Source organism: Falco punctatus (genome assembly GCF_963210335.1).
Source record: "Falco punctatus genome assembly, chromosome: 12".
Lineage (NCBI taxonomy): Eukaryota > Metazoa > Chordata > Aves > Falconiformes > Falconidae > Falco > Falco punctatus.
The window spans coordinates 11,697,428-11,716,332 of NC_137592.1; the positions used below are offsets into that span (position 1 = coordinate 11,697,428).

The window sequence follows — 18,905 nt, forward strand, 5'->3', positions numbered from 1 at the left end:
TGATGGAAATTTAAAGAAATATAATGCTTTCTTCTTTTCTGCAACAATTTTAAAATGGCAAATGGTAAATTTGATCTGTGTTGAGTAGCACAGGCACAAGCCCTTCTTGCCTTAGCTACAGGAAGAATTCTTTCTCAAAGTCCTGTAGGATACCTCAGCATCTGGAAATGTAATTTCCTGGGCTCAATTTCTAGCTTTAAGCGCTACTGATCTTTTAAGGGTACCAGAAACTTTGTGCTTTGAGTTGCATGGGAGACTCTTGCAAATAACACAAGTCTTATATGGCTTTTCTGTGCTTTTTCTGTATTCCTGTGTCAATCAGAATCTCATACATGAGTTGAATGATAAAATTCACTTCATTTGTGTATGATCTGATTTTTGGCTAGGTCAGAATAGTAATTACATATGCAAGGTAATCCTAAAATATAAAAGGTTCAAAGTTAAGAGATTAGGAAACATTTTCATTTTCAAATGTCTTATTTTCCCAAGCACCTTTTTTTTATATTGGCTTAACCCATTTTGCTAAAATTGGGAATATCATTAAAATTCAGGATGGGAGTGAATGCCAGGTAGAGATAGAACCTGTGCACAGTTTCACTCCGCATGTTCAGCTTGATACCATCATAGAGTGATGCAATGGCATTATAATAATGCAACAGGTATTAGCACTGCTACTGGCTTTATCTACACTTAAAATGCATTGCTTACCTTTCGAAGGGGAGTGATGAAATTCCAAGTTTCATTCATTCCTTTTTTTTCCCCTTTAGGACATCTCTTTTCTTCCAAGTCCTTTGTATTTAACGTTTTTTTGAAAATTAACTTATAGGTAAATTACTTGTGCTTTTTTGATGTCTGCTATCTGTAGTCTGCTAAACAATGCTTTTAGTTATATTTATTGGTTTTAATATATTGAATTAGCTTTAACATGTAATTTTTATTATTCCTTGCTTTGAAATCTTGACCTAATTACTGTACATTCTTAGGTATTTAATTTTTGAGTCTAACATTTATCTTTTTACTAGCCAATGTGATAAGTTGCATACGTTCACATCATGCATACTTTTTTACTATTAATGTGTTGCTTATCACATTTCTGAAGAGTAAAATATTATTTCTGAAGAGTAAAAGCTGCTTTTATTTCAAGTCATGAATTAGCATATACAGAGTTGCATTATTTGTTTCCATGAAACTTGAGAAGAAATCTTACATAAAGTATGTTTCCCAAAATTCTGTTATTTAAATACAAAAGTCTTAATATTTTTGCTAGCAGTTAAGTTCATCTTGTGGCTTTTAAGGGGAAAAAGCTCCAAATGAAATTAAGTTGAAAACTGAGCGAGATCTTCTGTTCATGAAAACTAGTATATCTCCAAAATTTTGGTGAGATGTAGTTTAAGGCAGTCTCACGTGTTTCAGCCAGAAATGTGCTCATCTTTGCTCATACTCTAAAATAGTGGTGCAGTGCTGACACAAGGCATTCCAGTGGTTCACTGAGGTGTTTTCAGTTTCCCTCAGAACTTGTTAAGTTGGTACAAAAAATAGATTGATAGATCCAAGGTCCATATTGTTCTGAAGAACAAAATCAGAAAATAAAAAAATTAAGCCGCGTAATTGTTACATACAAAACTTGAGTTGAAATAGTTAAAAATAGAACACTGAATTTGTGGATGTTCAGTATAAGTTGACTTTTTCAACAGTAAGTTTCAACATTGACATATCTAAGTTGTTACTTATTTTATCACTGTATAGTACAGTGTGGTTCTTTCAATGTTTGATGGTGACTGTACTTAACCTTTCCAAGGTTATGTGAAATCATGGTATTGTAGTTGTTCATATGTAAAGTTTAAGTGTAAAAGGGAAGAAAAAACTTGCAATTCCTCTCATTTCAGACCCAGTTTATCCAGTAAACAACCCTGCTGGCTGCTACGCCAATGGTCAGATCCAAGCTCACGGAGACCGCTGGCGAGAGGATGACTGTACTTTCTGCCAGTGCATCAATGGAGACCGACACTGCGTTGCAACCGCCTGCGGGCAGAGCTGTCTAAATCCTGTTAAAGTTCCTGGGGAGTGCTGCCCAGTGTGTGAAGGTAAGACTGGTATTTCTCCTGTTATGTTTTGGTATGTCATGGCTGCTGCTTACCTGGTAATTTCTGGTTTACTTGAAAATTCTGGAGGATTAAGTAGCTGATACAGCATTGCCTGTGACTGAATAAACTAGCAAGGGTGGAAAAAATAAACTACACCTGTATGTGGCAATGCCCAATACTCCTTTGGCTCAAAAGGGTATAGTAAGAGATCATTTTAAATCCGCATGGTTCACTAATTTTACTCTTAGTTTGGCTTAAAGGTTATTAATAAACAAAAGAGAAGTTAGATCAAAATGTTCATCAACTGGTATCACTGATAATTGGATAATTCCATTTTTCATATTCATCAGTGTCATTTAGTTACAACTCAAAATATCTTTGCACATTATATTTGATATTGGACATAGTTATTTCACTGAAACTTACAAAAGATGATATTATCTAGCAAGACAGATTAAGTTTTAGAGTTTAAAATGCAATTTTCATTATCTTGTGGAAATGCATTTTTCTTTTATAACTGACTCAGTTCTTGATTTAACTATATGGTAAATGCTTGCCCAACCTGGCAGTAGAAATGTGAAGATTTTCAAACTAAGACATTAAAAAAATATATATTTTAATTGTATATATACATGTACATTCAGAGTTGCTTTTCATGGAGTAGTTGTTCATCATGAAAAACACCTGATTGCTAAGTTTAGAAACGATTAAGCTAGACCTGTCTTCAGAGCCATCTTCACAGTCTACTAATGCTTGTGGGTGCTCATATTTTTCCAATTCCATCTCTGATGGAGCAAAATGAATTTTGTATAACTGCACATGTCTCAGGGCCCTTTCTGAGCTCCAGTATCCATCGAAGTTCACAGGGATACTTACTTTTTAGGATAAATCTGAACAGTGTAAAGATTTCTTACAGGTGCTCTTTCATTCCAAAATTCGCATCACAAGATGTGAAGAAAGTGTCTGATAACGTATAAAAGCTGCTTGTCGATTGTAGAGAGTTGCAACTTGCACTGACTTGATTTTATGATGAGAGAGCAGGTTAACTGCTTTTTAACCCTAGTAATACCCTCATGATGGGTATCGCAAGAGTATGTGCTATCACCCTTCATTATTTAGTGCGTAGGTGAGCAGGCTTGGGAAGGTAGTAGAGAGCTTGATGGAGATATTTTCAGTATGTTGAGGAAGGAGGTTCCTCCAATTAAAGAAAGATAGACAAATGTCTCTTGTTTTCCTGTTCCAGATTGGAGAAAATGGATGAGAGATAATTGGATTAAATTCTTATCTATATCAGAGTGAAATGATTATGATGAACCGTGGGAAGCAAACATAGGGTAGAGCATAGGCTTCCATTGTTAATTACTAAAGGTTGCAGCATAAGCAAGCTGGTGCTTCATAAACATACCACAATACAGTGCTTTCAGGACACAAGTTAGCTCATCTGGAATAGGTTAGGAAATTCTCTTCTATAGCATGCTTTTACTCTTAGAGGCAGAAGCAGCTAGCAACTGCTTAAGTCCATAAAAGTTGTTCTGCTTTTGTTGGGGGAGGATGGTCTTTGGTGTGGTGTTAAATTATACTTATACAAATGGTGTCAAATAGATCAAGGCTGACAACAGCACCATGGAATGAATATTTAAATCAGATTCTTGTGTCATCTTAATTGTACTTTCTCTGAAAATAATACGACTTGGTATTTTGTTGGTCATTGTTAGCTGTTGTATAATATACACTTAATTGTAGTCATCTGGTTTTGAGTGTATCATCTGGAGGCAAGCAATACTGAATGGTATTTTGAGCAACTTCCTAAATTTTAAGCTTAAAAGCATCACATCTGACTTGATGTTTCTTTGCTAGCACATACTGCCAAGTAAACAGTCAAAGGGCAAGAAAATTACATAAATGATGGAACCAGCAATTAGTGGAAGTGGTTTTAGTTCATACCAGCAAAGGATTTGATCACCAGGGTACTAGTGGTCGGAGGATACCTGAAAACACACTTTCATCCTCTCTTTATTTCTTCCCTTCCCGCCCCCACAGCAAACAAACCCAAATGAAACAGGTAATTATGCTCTGTAAGGCCAAGTAGTTTAATTTCAGGAATTCAGATTTGGAAATATTTCAAGGATCAAAACTCTGGACTGTTAAAACTCAGCAGTGAGTTCAGATGCTAGAACTGAAGATTCAAAAAGAATGAGTTTGCAAGAAGTAGCTGCACATGACTTTGAGAAATTACTTAGCATCTGAGACTTAACAACTCTTTCTGCAATAATAATAAATCAAAAAAAATCCCTGAGAAATGAACCAGTCAAGGGTACCAGTAAACCACTTGAAGTTCTGTTTTGGGGCATCAAACAAGCTGAAGGCTTCTATGCCTTGTGATTAGCAGCCTGAATAAAAATGCCTACATATATTAGAGATCAAGGTGTTACCAAACTGGAAGTTTAATTATGGAGACCCATTTGTCTTTCTGGATATGTTCACATTTTTCTTTGAAATCTTACATTAACAAAATCCCAGAACATTAGTAAAAAAATAATAATTTGTTAGATGTTGGCTGTCTGTGTGCTGTGTATTTTTAAATTATTTTTGAAAAAAGTAAATGTTTGAGCTGATGGCAGCAGGGACCTGTGAATTAGCCAGAGATTTATGGCCCACCTCCAAGGTCAGATAGCGTTATGTGTCTTAAGCCTTAAATCTGAGATAGTAGTGTTTCTACTTGGACTTTGATGCATGGGTAGAAAAAAGTACGGTGCTTTCTTTGCAATACAGCTATTGCTTGCTAACCCACTAGGCAAAGGGCATTTTAGATTTCTGTTCTCTGGTTTTCTCCTTGTAAGTAGGACTGAACTGGGAAAGTAACAGTCCTATGGGAGGACAGGCCTTAAAAATATTCCTTCCTTTGCACATCTTGCTGCCCTGAATTTTGGTCATATAGTTTTAATGACTACATGGTCCTGTCTAAAATGCTGTTCTGTTTCTGTCATCATCCGGCTGGCTGACATCACTGTTCTCTTAAACAGGTAGGCTGCATGGGTCAGTGCTCCTTCCCCTTTTAAATCAGCTTCTCACTCATTTTCCTGAGCATCATTTCTGTTCATGAGGTTCTGCTGCCAATACTGTGTTGTCAGTGACCTGCAGGGGTGGTGGCATCAGAGAAGGAGGTCCTGGTGGGGAAGCTGGCAGACAAATCAATCCCTTGATTTTAATACCAGTGAAAAAGATGTGCGGTACATTTGGTGAAGATCTACAAGCAATAAAATACATTCCAGGCACCGTTTTTCCAAGGAAGTATTAAAAACCATCAGTGTCAGCCATGTGATGTTTTTCTGTTTATTACCCCATTAAACCTGCCTATCTGCAGCTTAACCTTTATTTTGCCATCTAGTGTATTAGTGGAAGTGTTGACTGAATAGAAACTGAAATGTTGCTAATGTTGCACCAAGAGCTTAAACCTGCTATCTTGGATTCTCCAGTCTGTTGCCCTTTTTTTTCCCCATCCTTTGCATGTCTTATCTCATATTGTTCAGCAAAGAAAACCAAAATACTTATCTAGTGTGGGCTAAGTTCTGAGATCACTGATGTTATGTAGTACTTTCAACTGTATGGTAGAATACTGTAGTATTTTTAGCTATGAAAGTTATTCAAGAAAGGAGTTCAAGGGAGAAAGCAGTGTAACAGTGATATGTTTAATGAATGGGCAAAATTAATGTAAACTTAGCAGGTGATTTTGAGATAGTATTTTACTAGTTATTGTAAGGATAAACATACCTCATTTTACACTTTTCTTTTGAATGGCTACCAGTTCTCACTCACATCTCAACTCACCCTGTAAAGTGTTAAATCCATAGAGAATGTACCATAGTGAAATAATGTAGGTTTTGTAGATCAGTTTAAAATGACCATGTTCCGAAGTTGTATTATACAATTTTGTCACGAATATACTTTACTTTTCTAATCTTACATGTTTGTTACGTTTCTTAATTAAGCTATAGCTCTTTTCTCTTTTTGCATGAACTACACTTGGGGGGGGGGGGGGGGGCGCGGGGGAATGCGACTAGCGCAGAATGTAGGAAACCATTACTTCTCTTCTAGAGTCTTAATTGTGCTTCACCTTTAAAGCAGAAAGAAGACTGCTGCCTGTTGAAAACTATTGTTTTTGTCAATTTAGTTGCTGATGAACCAATTCAAACCCCTATTTCCATTTAAAAATAGGCATCAGATCAAGAATAATAAGTCACACACTTTATATGCTTACCACTATTTTTTAAATGGTTTAATTTCTCATCAGACTTCTGTTTACATATAAGAGAACCCTCTCACCAGCAGCCAGCTTAAATTGTGTGATCTTGCTTTAAGGATGTCAGGTATTAGCTCTTCAGTATGTGAAATCAAAGATATTTCTATCATTTTTTTTTGTTCTGAGTGATGAGGGATAGAGTAGTTTGTGGGACATGAAACTGATGGACAAATTGTAGTCAAAGCTGCATGTGGATCTGGCCTGGCTGTGGCTCATCTAGAGTAAATGGTTATTAGTATCGGTCACTTCTGACTTTTCCCCCCTCTGTCTTTGATCTAAATGCTGCTTCACCTACAGTTCTGCCTATTCAGTTATTACCTGGCTATTTTATAATAGGTTTCAATGAAGAAAATCTCTGTTTCTCTGGATAAGTGTACATTCCTGCAGCTAGATAAAGATAAAATTGTTCTTAGATTACATTTTCAAAAAATTTTGCAGTCAGAGATCAAATACAGTGTAGTAGAAATTCTTTGAACACAGGTTCTTGAAATACCAGCACGGTATGTCAGCACACAAATGTGTTCGCCCTTTGAAGACAGTAAATTCAGACTAAACTAGAACATTCCTGCTTCCTCATGAAAAAAGTCATGGTGTTCTTACTACAGCAGTGAGAAAAACAGAGTGCAAGGATTGTTGGCTGAAGTTACAGCTGTTCACAGTTTTCTAAATTAGAGGTCAAGGAGTAGCAACTGTGATAGCAAAGTAATATTACCGTACAGACTTGATTTCTATCAGTTTTCCACAGTAAACCCTTTTTAATGTTTCTTTACACGCTGCTGTATACATAGCCATAGCATATATCCTGTATGTGTGTATGTAGCCCACACGATACACATTCCAGTGTTGACTGGACTGCCAGATTGGCTTGAAATGTATAATTTTCTGGATGCTTTTCTGGGGTTTGCTGGATTTGAGGAAGAGGGTAACTATTCAGCTCCCCTCACCCCTTCCATGCTGGAAACGTGTCTACTGATGCTGCTGGTAGAAGAGGGAGGGTGAATGAGGTATTCTAGGGGCGTTATGCTGGAGCTCCCTGGTGGGATTGGTGGGGAGGAAGAAAAAGGAGCCTGGGGTAAGTATGTGGAGGACAGGGATATCTCTGCATGTGATGCTCCAGTATGATGGGTTTGTACATGGATTTACTCTTCAGAAATCTGTGGGCAGCCTTTCTTGAGTTGCATTGTAGTTGGTATCCACTAATATCTGTGCTGGGTCTGGCTCTGATGTTTTCACTAGCTCAGATCGAAGCTATATTTATTTTATCTACAGACTACAAAGCTAAAAAGGCAGCCAGTGTCTTGGAGAGCGTAGTGTGAACTCATACGTTTGTTTTAATGCAGAGAGTTGGCAGAAAGGTGTTGACCAACTTCAACAAGGGAAAATACAACGTGCTACACTTGGAGGAGATTTTTCATGAGTCCTGAACCAGAGTAATTGTTAAATAGCAGTTCTGCAGGAGAAGTCTGGAGATTAAGGGGAAAGAAAGTTGAACATGGATTTATAGAGCCTAGAGAAGGCAAACACCATACTGAAATTACAACCAAGAGTACAGTGCAAGACCTGAAGTGATCCTTTTTGCTCCCTTTCCCGTGGGTGGCTATGTCCCTAGCTGACGTAGTAGGCTCTTGGTTCTTTTCTGGGCACTGTTCCTCTGAAAAAGATGGAAGCAAGCTGGAGTCAGAAGGACAACTATGAGCACAGTCCACAATTTGCAAAACATATCCTAGGAAGACAGACTGAATAAATTGTGTTGGTTTAGCTTAAAGAGAAAATTGTGAAGTCAGAATGAGGAGATACCAGTCTTCAAGCGCCCGGAAGGTTCTTGCAAAGAAAAGGGTAGGACAAGAAAGAATGGAACTGAATCGCAAGAGGGAAGATGTGTTTTACAGGAAAGCAGAAAGTTGTTGAGGAAATGAAAATTCCTCCCTTGGCCTGTCGTTACTAAAATTGTCTCTTTGATGCATTCAGGGCGTTGCAGTTTGTGTCTTCAGCCTCAGTGAAAGGAGATTCTCTCAGGATATTGCATGCATGACTGAAAGCAGTAAGGGTACTTCGCACACAGCTTTCCGTGTTTATGCAAGTGATGGCTGTGGCCCACCCATATGTAGCTGCTGGGGTTTTTTCAAGTAAACATCCAAGTGACAAAAGCCCTTTTGGTGAGACGTCTTGTTTTAGTATGTCTGCTTCTGTCACTTTTTGCCTGTTTTCTGGCACGGCAGTGCCTGTGGGTTGTGCAGGGGATGTAAGGTAAGAGCCCAAGGTGTGAGCAGGGCGCTGCCTGCCCTGAGGTGGCTGTTTCTGGGGCCGGGGGGAGGCAGAAGGCGAGGGTCACCGGCAAGGCGAGAGGCTGGAGACAGAGGCACACTGAGACAGGTTACTGTGGAGGAGAAGGCCTTCCTTCGCCAGCCTGTCCCCAGACTGAGGCTCTCCAGTGGACACAGCTTTCCAGGGCAGGCGCCTCCTTTCACTGGTGAGATCCATCCCATTCTGTGGATCCGACACAAAGATTTTGTTTTAAGCTTCTGATGGATGCTTTGATACAGCTTCTACAGCTGCTGTAATCATGTTGGTCCTTAGGGATTTGCCTTTGTTTAAGCTATTATCTGTGTAGTCTGTGAGGGGGGTTCTTTGTTTTCTAGACTATCTCCATTCAGAGCCGAGGCACAGGGAACATGGCGGCCCTCTGGGCTTCCCCCACAGCTTTGGAGCTGATGGCTTCCTGCAGCACAAGGAAGTCTCAGAGAAAACCCGTTTCTACAGATCTAATGAAAACGGACAGGCAGAGGGGAGAAACTGATTTTTCAAGTGCTGTAAGGGTGTGCTCACACTTCAGACTGGGAGGTTCTCCACAGGAGCTGGTCTGTGTGGAGTCACACCTGGAGGTAACCAGATCCATTGGCCACCAGCTGCAGGCAGTACTGCTGCTGACAGAGCTGCTCGCCTCTCCCCTGGGCTAACAGTTGTGGATTTTCTGAATAAAACTGGTGTGGTTTTAAGTACCACTTGCATTTTTATTTAATTTTACCCAAAAAACCACACCCTGAATATTGAAGCTTAAAATAGCTATTTAGTGTCAATATATAATAGCATATGAATAACACCAAACAAGCTACAGTGATAGAAATAACCATGTTTCCCTCAGGCCATCTGCATCTGTGGACAGCCATCTGCAAATTGGAATAATAGTTGTGTTCACAGCAAGTAAACTTGGTGAGGGTACTATGGAAAGACCTGATTATTTATGATTTTTTTTTAACAAGCTAATAAATACAAGTGCTCAGCACCGGCACTGATAGCAGAAATGTCCCTTAGGAAAGTCTATGGTCACTTCAGTTCCCTCCTATCTCCAAGAGGCTCAGGCTATTCATAGGGAAAGCTGCAGCCCAGTCTGCTGATACACAGTAATTGGTTATCTCACAGTACATCCTTCTGCGTGAGAGCCCTCAGGTACAGGTGGCAGGGTGCCAGCATAAGCTGTGAATAAGAAATTAAGTGTTAAACAAAATCCCCTCGGAGGATTTTCATGAATAAGGCCCACATTACTTTGCTGTCATTATGGCTGACACTCTATCTTCACAAAAAGAAATTAACATTTTCATCAATAAAGGGCTCCAAACTCTAGCTGAGATGTAATTCAGTTCAGTTCCTTTAGCGTGTCCAGCACTTCATTAAGTAAAAACAGGCTGCAGAGCCCAGTGAAAAGAAATTTGATTCATTCAGGGTGAAGTCAGTGCTACTGAGCAGTGTTCACCGGCACAGGATTTGGGCCCAGAGATCTCCTTAGAGCGTGAAGTATAAGTTATTGTTCGGCAGCAGCGCTGTAGCTCTCAACCAGCCTTTTCATCAAAGTCAATTAAGGGATGCAAACGCTGTGCTGAAGAGAATTGGGCTTACGTTTGCCAGATCATGATTTAGCATAGAGGTTTTAGACAAGGCAGCTGAGCCTGTTGAACCACACCATCCAGGGTGTAATGAAACCTACTGCCAGTGAAAGTCTCCCTGAGTTTAAGATAGCCAGGAAGACTATACTAGGGTAAAATAATATTTTCCTAGTTTTCAGTGATTCAACTGTTAAGTTCAGTGGAAGACTACTGAAAGGATAAAGAACTAAAGAATCCTAATAAATACATGTCAGTGCAGCTAAGGATGTCTCACATAAAGAACTTCACAGATTCTCTAATGAATTCTTTTCAGCACCTATAGCATTCATAGATTTGTCCCAGATGCACACTTATTTAGTGTGTTTGCTGTATGTTCACCTAGTAACAATAACTGAATAGCCTTCTTAATCTATTTGGACATTTCTTGATAGACTTAATTGATTCTGCTTTAGTAAAGGTAGTTATTTCTTAGTGTCACTCCACCTGAAATTGTCAAAAAAAGCCTTCTCAGTATTAAAATATATTGGAAGAGGAGTATACATACCCGTTGAACCAAAAACTGGAACAATTTGTTATGACAGACAAAAGGTTTTAACTTCACATCTTAGGATTGGAAAGTTTGTGAGTATTTGGTTCCATCACTCCAAAAAGAAACACACACACACACATCCCCATGTGGCTTTGGTTCATAGGAGGCTTCTTCAGTTTACAGCAACAAAAATAGTCTTCGTTTATAATAGTTACTTTCAAGGAAAAATACATATTTAAGCATTTTCAGGTTGACAGTATGAATAAAATTTGAAACAAAAGCCTGCCAAACTGAACTATGTGTTTGGAGGCATTGGTGAATACATTTTCAGAGTTATTTGTGACATGAGAAAATTATACAATCTTAAGTCCTTGCATACCTTTTATAAATAGTTATGTGATGCTGAATTGTTGAACCCTGATCATTAACACAGATAGCTAAAAGCTGGGAAAAAAAATCCTGCAAGTCATAAGGTATCTCAAATCCAGGAAGGAAATTCTCTTGCCTAGGACTGGGGACTGGTATTTTTCATGTAATGAACTGGAGGGGCGGGGAAGGCTGGAATGCAAACTATGAGGATGGAAAACATTTAGTCACTCTTGGAATGATATGAATGTTTTTACAGGAAGCTTAAGTAAACACACATGCTGCTGCTTAGTAGGCTGCAGTTAACTTTTTTGGACAGCAGACAAAATCCAAACAAGTATGCAGACTCGGATGAAAGGCTGTTGAGCAGCACACCCTTCAGGACTAGTTGTTAGCCACTTATGACATAAAGCATTAGGTAAAAAGTTAGACCACTGTTCACTTTTTTTTTCTTAATTTTTGTAGTAAATGTTTGACTAGTAAATGTTTGAATGCACTGATGCTGCATTTCTTTAAATCAGGTGGTGCTGGTTTCGTAGGATCAGAACATGTAAATCTTTTGAGGTTTGTGTTATAAAATACTACAGAAGAGGGAGCTATTGCACTTCCCTAACAGGCGTGTTCTTTATTGTTGATGTTAGAGGTCTTTCTCCATGTATAGAACATGATTTTGACTAATTTTTCCTTCGTCCCTCAGAAGAGGTTTTCATTTCATGCTCCCAATGAGATGTTGGGCTTTCTAGAATCCTCTACTCTTGAGCTTATTCTTTGAACATTTTGTACGCTTCCTCCAAATATCCAAAGACTGATCACTGCAGAATCTAAATACACTGTTATTTGTTATGAGTCATTCTCTCTGGGGTTAAAAATCATTGTGAATTAAATGTGTAAACTTCAGACAGTTATTTTTTTGAATTTGTGGCTGACCACAATAAGACCTTTATACAAAATTTCTTACTGTTGTGGCCCCCTTGCCAAAAAACCAAAAAAACCACACCAAAACTACAAAACAAACAAATAAATTTAAAAAACACCCAAAAACAAAAACAAAACAAAAAAACAAATACCACAACCCAACCCATAGTTAATTATTGTTAAAAGTATTGGAAATATTAATGGGCAGAATGGGTAATGGAATTAATTTATTTCTTTTTCCATTTATACTGAAAAGAGATTTTTTTTGTGATCAATACCACTGGTCTAAAGGTAGGGAGAATATACATAGTGGTGTTCACAGGTGTATATAAAGCTTCCCTGTGCTATACACTGAAAATGTATTTCTGTCTTTCAGCCATTGTAATAATAGGTACAAGGAATTAATCTACTTTATCTGACAGTCTTTAGTTAAACTATGGACTGGTTCACATGAACAAGATGGGAATGTGAAAGAGGAGGTTGGGCAGCTGTAGCACTGAGTGGTAAAGCATACAATCCCACTCCTCATTCTGTAGTTCTGACTACATAGTCTTCACATTTAAGTTTAGATTATTTTTAGACCTGGTGGCTTCATTGTGCCTCATAACAGTTAATTTGTTGTGCTTGAGAAGTTTGTGTGTTACTGTTGGTATGAACTTTCATGTTGAAATGATCTTGACTGTAATTTAGCCTTTCAAAAGTACTCATGCTTCTTTTTTTTTTTTTTTTTCTTTCTTTCAAATATTTTTCCTATGCATGGAAAGAAATCACTGGCAGCTTTATGTTCCAGTTGCATGAGCAATATTCTCCAAATAATTCCTCAAAATATCTTAATTACAATGTACTGTATTTGTGTTATATAGTAACTATGAAAACAAACATCTGAAACTGGTTTAAAGCATGCCAGTAATAGTCAGTATACAAATACTGAATAAATACAAATAAAATACAAAATAGTATTTTGGTGGGTTCCAGGGATGTATATATTTTTTATGTCTATTAATACAAAAATTATTCATTTGGCAATGAATTTTTAAGGCCTGTGCTCCTAAATTCCTTGTAAAAGATAGGTACTTGCACTGCACTGTAGTTTGCAGTCTTACAATGGACTGGATGAAATCCATGGTGGTTTGGCTATTCAAAGAAGGATCTCAAAAGATTATTTTCAAACTCTGTATAGTGATATATCTGTAGAGCTTATGATTTCATAGTTTTGATGAAGAAACATGTTTCTATGATGGAGATTGAAACATCTTTGTTAGTGTGACGTTGGCTGGAAATGAATTTTTTTTATGAATACAGGTAAACTTGTATATAAAAAACCCATAAGGCAAGTAAAATAAGCATTCATGCATACATAAAACACTTGCAGCTTTGGGGCCCAAGATGTCCTGTGTTTGCCAGTTTTGAATACATATACATGGACTGCTGCCAGCCCACACTGGGTTGTAGGTTGTTATTATGGCATTTGCAAATAGTGTTTTGATATGTTTGAGACCCTTCACTCCAAACCTTGGTAGGACTTGCTAACTTTGAAGCATCTGCATTTAGAGTAATGCTGAATAGAGCTGTGCTGGGAGCACTGATGAAGAGAAGTCAGACCTGTGTCTGCTTAGCTGAAGTAACCATTGTACTTGAATAAGAGTAACTAAACCCAGGTATTCAATGCATACTTTTGTCAAACTAATATAGCAAGGAAAAATACAGTAATTTTATTATAATAGAGATAGCTTTTTTTCCCCTTCTGTATTGATAGGGCAATATTTATGAATAGAATACAAACTGGAATGATGAAGTATCGTAAAATACCTGTCACCTTATATTTCTAGTACTTTTAGGTTAAGATACATGATGGTCCAGATATCTAACAATTGATTAGAAGCAGCAATAGGTAGAAAAACACTTAGAACACAGTTGTTACTTCCCTACTTAACCTACTTACTTTTGTAAAAGCCCGGAGTAGGTATTTCCCTCACATGGTTTTACTGAAAGTGTGAAGCAAAACCTGTTTTGAGTTAAAGTACTGCATTCCAAATGAAGCAAGGCAAAGTTTGTTTTAAGTATTTTCCATGTAATAATAGTAATAATAATAATAAAAATACCTTGCCAAAAGGTGAAGCATGGGTAATGTATTAACTTAAGAGAGGACAAAAAATGACACTGATTAAAGGTGGCTGTGGCTGTCACTAAATAATGCTTTGGAAAGAATTACTGTTATAACTGCCTGGAAGACATTTTGCTTATTGAATTAAAATCTACTGTTTAAGTCATTAAGTAGATTACAGAGAGAAGATGTTAGGCAAACATGTACTTTTATTGTGGAGGAAGGTAATCAGTACTTGGCAAAAGCATGTAGAATTCATGAGACATTGAAGTGTGTATCTTTGGATTTCAGTCCCCTGATCAGGATCCATCAAGGATATTGCTGCTTTCACTGAAAATGTCCCGAGTTTATGGGAAACTGAAACTCATGGAGTCAAGCCAGTTGGAAAGGACCACCAGAGATTTTCTAGTCCTACCCCCTGCTCAAAGCAGGTCCAGTGGCAGCAGAATCTCAGGGCCTTGCCTCTATTAAATTTTGAGTATTTTGAAGGATGGAGGTCCCACAATCTCTCTAGGACTCTTACAGTCCGACCATACATGTGGTTTAAAATAAAGAACAAAACTACTTTTATCAGGATGTAATTTCCTATGTTCACAGTTGTGTTCATTGCTTTTCATCCTAACCCTGAGCACCTCCAAGATGAGCCAGGTCTTGTAGTCTTTCTACCCTCCCATTAGGTAGTGGTAGACAGCAGTAGGATGCCCCATCGCCCCTGCTCTCTCAGCCTCTCCTCACATGTCATCTGCTCCAGCTACTGACCCACTTGGCCCCATGCGGGACTCGCTCAGGTGTGTCAGTGCCTCATTTCTACTGGGGACCACAAAGCTGAACACTACTCCAGCTGTGGGCTCACAGTTGCTAAATAGAGGGGAAGCATCACTTTCCTGCACCTGCAGGCTCTGCTCTTGCTAATGCCGGTCCCTCTTGTCCTTCACACAAGCCAAATACAACCACTTGGCGCTTTCATAATACATGCGGCTTTGCACTAGTACAGTTAAGTGGAATCCCTCTTCATTTTTTGATGTGATTTTGATGGCCAGAGTTAAGATTTTGAACAACTACGGGTATGATAGGAAGTTGGATATAATTTTTCATCCTGGTACCAGCCTTAGGGAGGATATTTTTTAGTTCTCTTTAAGATTAGCTAAAGAATTACATAAATGAAATCTCCAAAGTTAGAAGGAAAAATTAAATCTTCAGTGAACAGTTCCTTTTTAAAATTCAGATAGACAGAAGCCAACAAGATTGCAGTAATTGTCTCAGACTTTTTTGTTTCCTTTGATTATTTTTTTGTTGTTGTTTTCCAGGGCTTCCAGCAATTAATGGTGAATTTTAGTTTTCTTTCTCTTCTTTTTGATAACTTGAATTGATCAAACTGTGTGTAATAAAATTCTAATCCTAAGAAACTATTTCCCCTGTTCTCACTGAAATATGGATGTATCAGTTTCTCTCCGTTTCTGAATACTTTTCTGAATACATTTCTGAATACAGCTGAGCATTATCGTAAGACCTCAATACTCATTCAGGCATCTAACAAGACCTGTACGTGAGGCACAGTACTAGAGCAGATCGATTATCCTATGTTCTTGTGTGTGTATATATATCATTTCACTTTTTTAACAGAAGAAAATGTCTCCTCTTTTTAATACAAGCTGTGTCACATCACTCACAGGAGAAGTGGGAGGTCTCAGAAATCAGAAAACAGCAGAAAAGATTTGGCTTTGTTCATACTACAAAAGTATCCCATGTACAAAAACACCAATGAAAATATGTTCTTATTCCACCTTGACAGCTTCTTTTTTTTGTGTGACATCCAGTTTTTGTGTTGGTATTGCTAATGCAGGCTTTGTAAGGACAAAGACAGCTTCAGGCATTACTTGGATGTCACTGTCGCCTTCTTTACCTATAAATGCAGTTTGATTTCAAGCTGGGATGAACGAGATTCAGGGGTTTGATCACATACCGTAGTATTTTTCAGTGGACCAGTCAGACTGACAGACCACCAGTGGCTGAAATATCCACTGTGAATTTCAAAGGGTCTGAAGGTGTTTTAAAGTAGATGACAGTATAAAACATTAATTCAAAGATTTGTATCAACCTCACAGCAGGCAAATTAATAATCCTCTGCACTAAAAGTCAGCATAGAAAGCATCAAGCTCAGAGGGAGTATATGGAAGCAAGATGTTCCAGTAGAAATCTGCATTTAACATTATGCACGATCACTTGACATCAGTAAATTCTCCGCTCTATTAAAAAAATCCATTGTTTTCCTCCAGACTCTCTTTAGTCCCCTTCTCCTTGTTTTCTTCTCTTTCTTTCTATGCTACAGGTTTTTTGTTGGGAAAGCACACAGGCAGAAACAGCACCCGTTTTTCCCACCCATTGTCTGTGCATTTGTGCGCTGGATCTTTCTTCTGCAGTTTCTACAAGAGCAGCAGTGAAAGCCTAGCTCAGATCATGCAGTGGTACATGCTTTTTCAAGCTTCGCCACTGCTTGCCTATTCAAATAGCCAGAAGCCTGGCAGAGCAGAGCTGGCTTTATTTGTTGAGTCTTGTCTAGCGAAGTGAAAAGGGCTGATGATTTTTTTCCTGGCTGCATTTTTGCACATGTGGGGGTAGGGAATGAAATTATTTCTTTTGTCCCCTACTTGCAGCTCATTGAGAAGCAGGCATGCATATAAAATTACTGTATCTCAGGGCTTACCTTTAGGGACAGGAGGCAGAAAAAACGGATTTATAAGCTTGTCTGGAAACACTGAGGATGCTGAGAGCAGACACAAAAGTGGGACGTAACAGAATAATAAAACACAATGAATAGAGGACTAACAAAAACCTTTTGAATTATTATGACAGTTTAATTTTGTCCCTTGTAAGAAATACCACATTACTGGATGTATTAAGGGGGCAAAAAAATGTTATGCCAATGTTTCCAAGACACAAAAGCATCAAAGCACAGCATAGGTTTGAAAAGTCACCATGAAAAATATGTAACAAAATATCCGCTCTTTTTTTTTTTTTTTTTTCCTAGCTATTAAATTATGCCTGCAACTAAAGAGAAGTTATCTTGGATGAACTTCAGTGATGAGGGGTGAAACACAATCCTATTTCTCTCTAGGTCTAGTTCACACCCAAGCGGATCAATGAGTACTAACCTGCATCTCAGCTTTTCAGTGAGCTTTTGTGGATTTTTTTAACCACATATTTCACCTAACTGTTCTGCAGTCAGTGGTAAAGCTACAGTCTCCTTCAGTTCTTCAGCTTGTGTTACTGCCTGTGAACTCTGCTTTGTGTAGCATTAACCATCCCCATGATTTGTAATCGTTTTAACTACTGATGAGTATGAGCATTACTGTGGCTTTTTTGTCATTTGCCCAGTAAACTGAATGTAGCTTCAGGGTGACTCTTGTAGTTCATGTCTTTTGCATGTTTAGGGTATTTTGGTTAGAGAATGGAGTGAGGTAGAAAAGGAGGTTATCAGAACAGGCACCAGATGCTAAAAATGGCGTTTGTTTGCAAAACTAGGTTATATACTCTTGAGTCCTAAACAGATGGGAGTAATTACTGGATTTTCTGGAATATATAATATTATTGATATATATCAATATGTTCTGGATTCCTAAACTAATGGTTTGTTAAAGTTGCAGATGTTAAATTTTAGATATGAATATGATTTAGATACAAAGAATTCACTGAGATTGAAAGAAGCCATGGATTCTGAAATGCATTGCTCGTTATGGTTACTCTTCCATACCACATGTGCAAGCTCAGAGCTGTGAAATGAAGAATTCACAGAAATTTGTAACATCTCTCCTTTGACCTCCAACCTAGTAATCTATATTAAACCCTTACCAAAAAAATACGGGAAAATTTTAATTTAAATTAGAAGAGCTTTGAGGCGTCTACAGAGACATGGATGCTAATACACAAATTTCCAGCTTGTATTTGAACAAAGCTGTTGATGGTGTTTTATATATGTATAAAGCGTATAGCTACTTTTCCTGCAAAAATTACACAAGTAACAGAATTTGAAGGTTAATTTGAAACTTTCAGCAAAGTGAGGAATCTGAACTGCAACATCTGAGATAAGTTTGAAGTCATCCAACTTCACTGTAGTGTCTTTCGTGCAGTTTTCCCCTCCAAACCCTGTACTTAGCTGACCTAATATAAAACGGATTAAAAATGTTCATCTGCTGTATAAGCTGTTGTGAATGAAAGAGCAGAGCTGGGGAGAAGCTATGAAAGCTGAAAATTGTGAAAGACAATGAAAGCAAAAAAGCTCGTTCTTGTAGTAGGATAATTTTCACTTGACTGGAAGGCATGGGTACAAAAGCTGCCTGCTGGACATGGAGCCAATAGGCACAGAAATGTGTATTTCGGTCAACAGTGTATACTTCTAACAACTTGATGGGGAGTGGTATTTTACCCACAGTCTGAGAGTAAAGACTAGCTGCCTTTCAGTAGGCATGGCAAAATCTGCCTTTCAATGTGTTTGGTTTGAGGATGAGAGATGGCAAGATGTGGCCACCTCCAGTCCATGAAAATTTGCGTACTGTGTATAACATGCTATGGTTTATTGCCCTTATGGTTAGGATACTATTTCTCCGTATTTTCACAATTCATCAATACACGTATTGAATTTTTTTTAATTGTAATTTTCTTTAAGTCGTCTTTTCTTGAGATAGAGGAACAGAATAAACTGAAACAATTGAAACAGTGAAACAAAAGC

General features: G+C 38.0%; 1 protein-coding gene across 2 annotated transcripts in view; it reads left to right on the top strand.

Moving 5' to 3' along the window:
• The window catches only part of CRIM1 (cysteine rich transmembrane BMP regulator 1), a 186,595-nt gene that overhangs the window by 126,524 nt on the left and 41,166 nt on the right, over positions 1–18,905 (top strand). For both annotated transcript variants that reach the window (XM_080408924.1, XM_080408923.1), the window contains one exon: positions 1,887–2,084. In XM_080408924.1, coding sequence (XP_080265050.1) covers positions 1,887–2,084 — 198 coding nt within the window. The remainder of the gene's footprint in view (positions 1–1,886; positions 2,085–18,905) is intronic.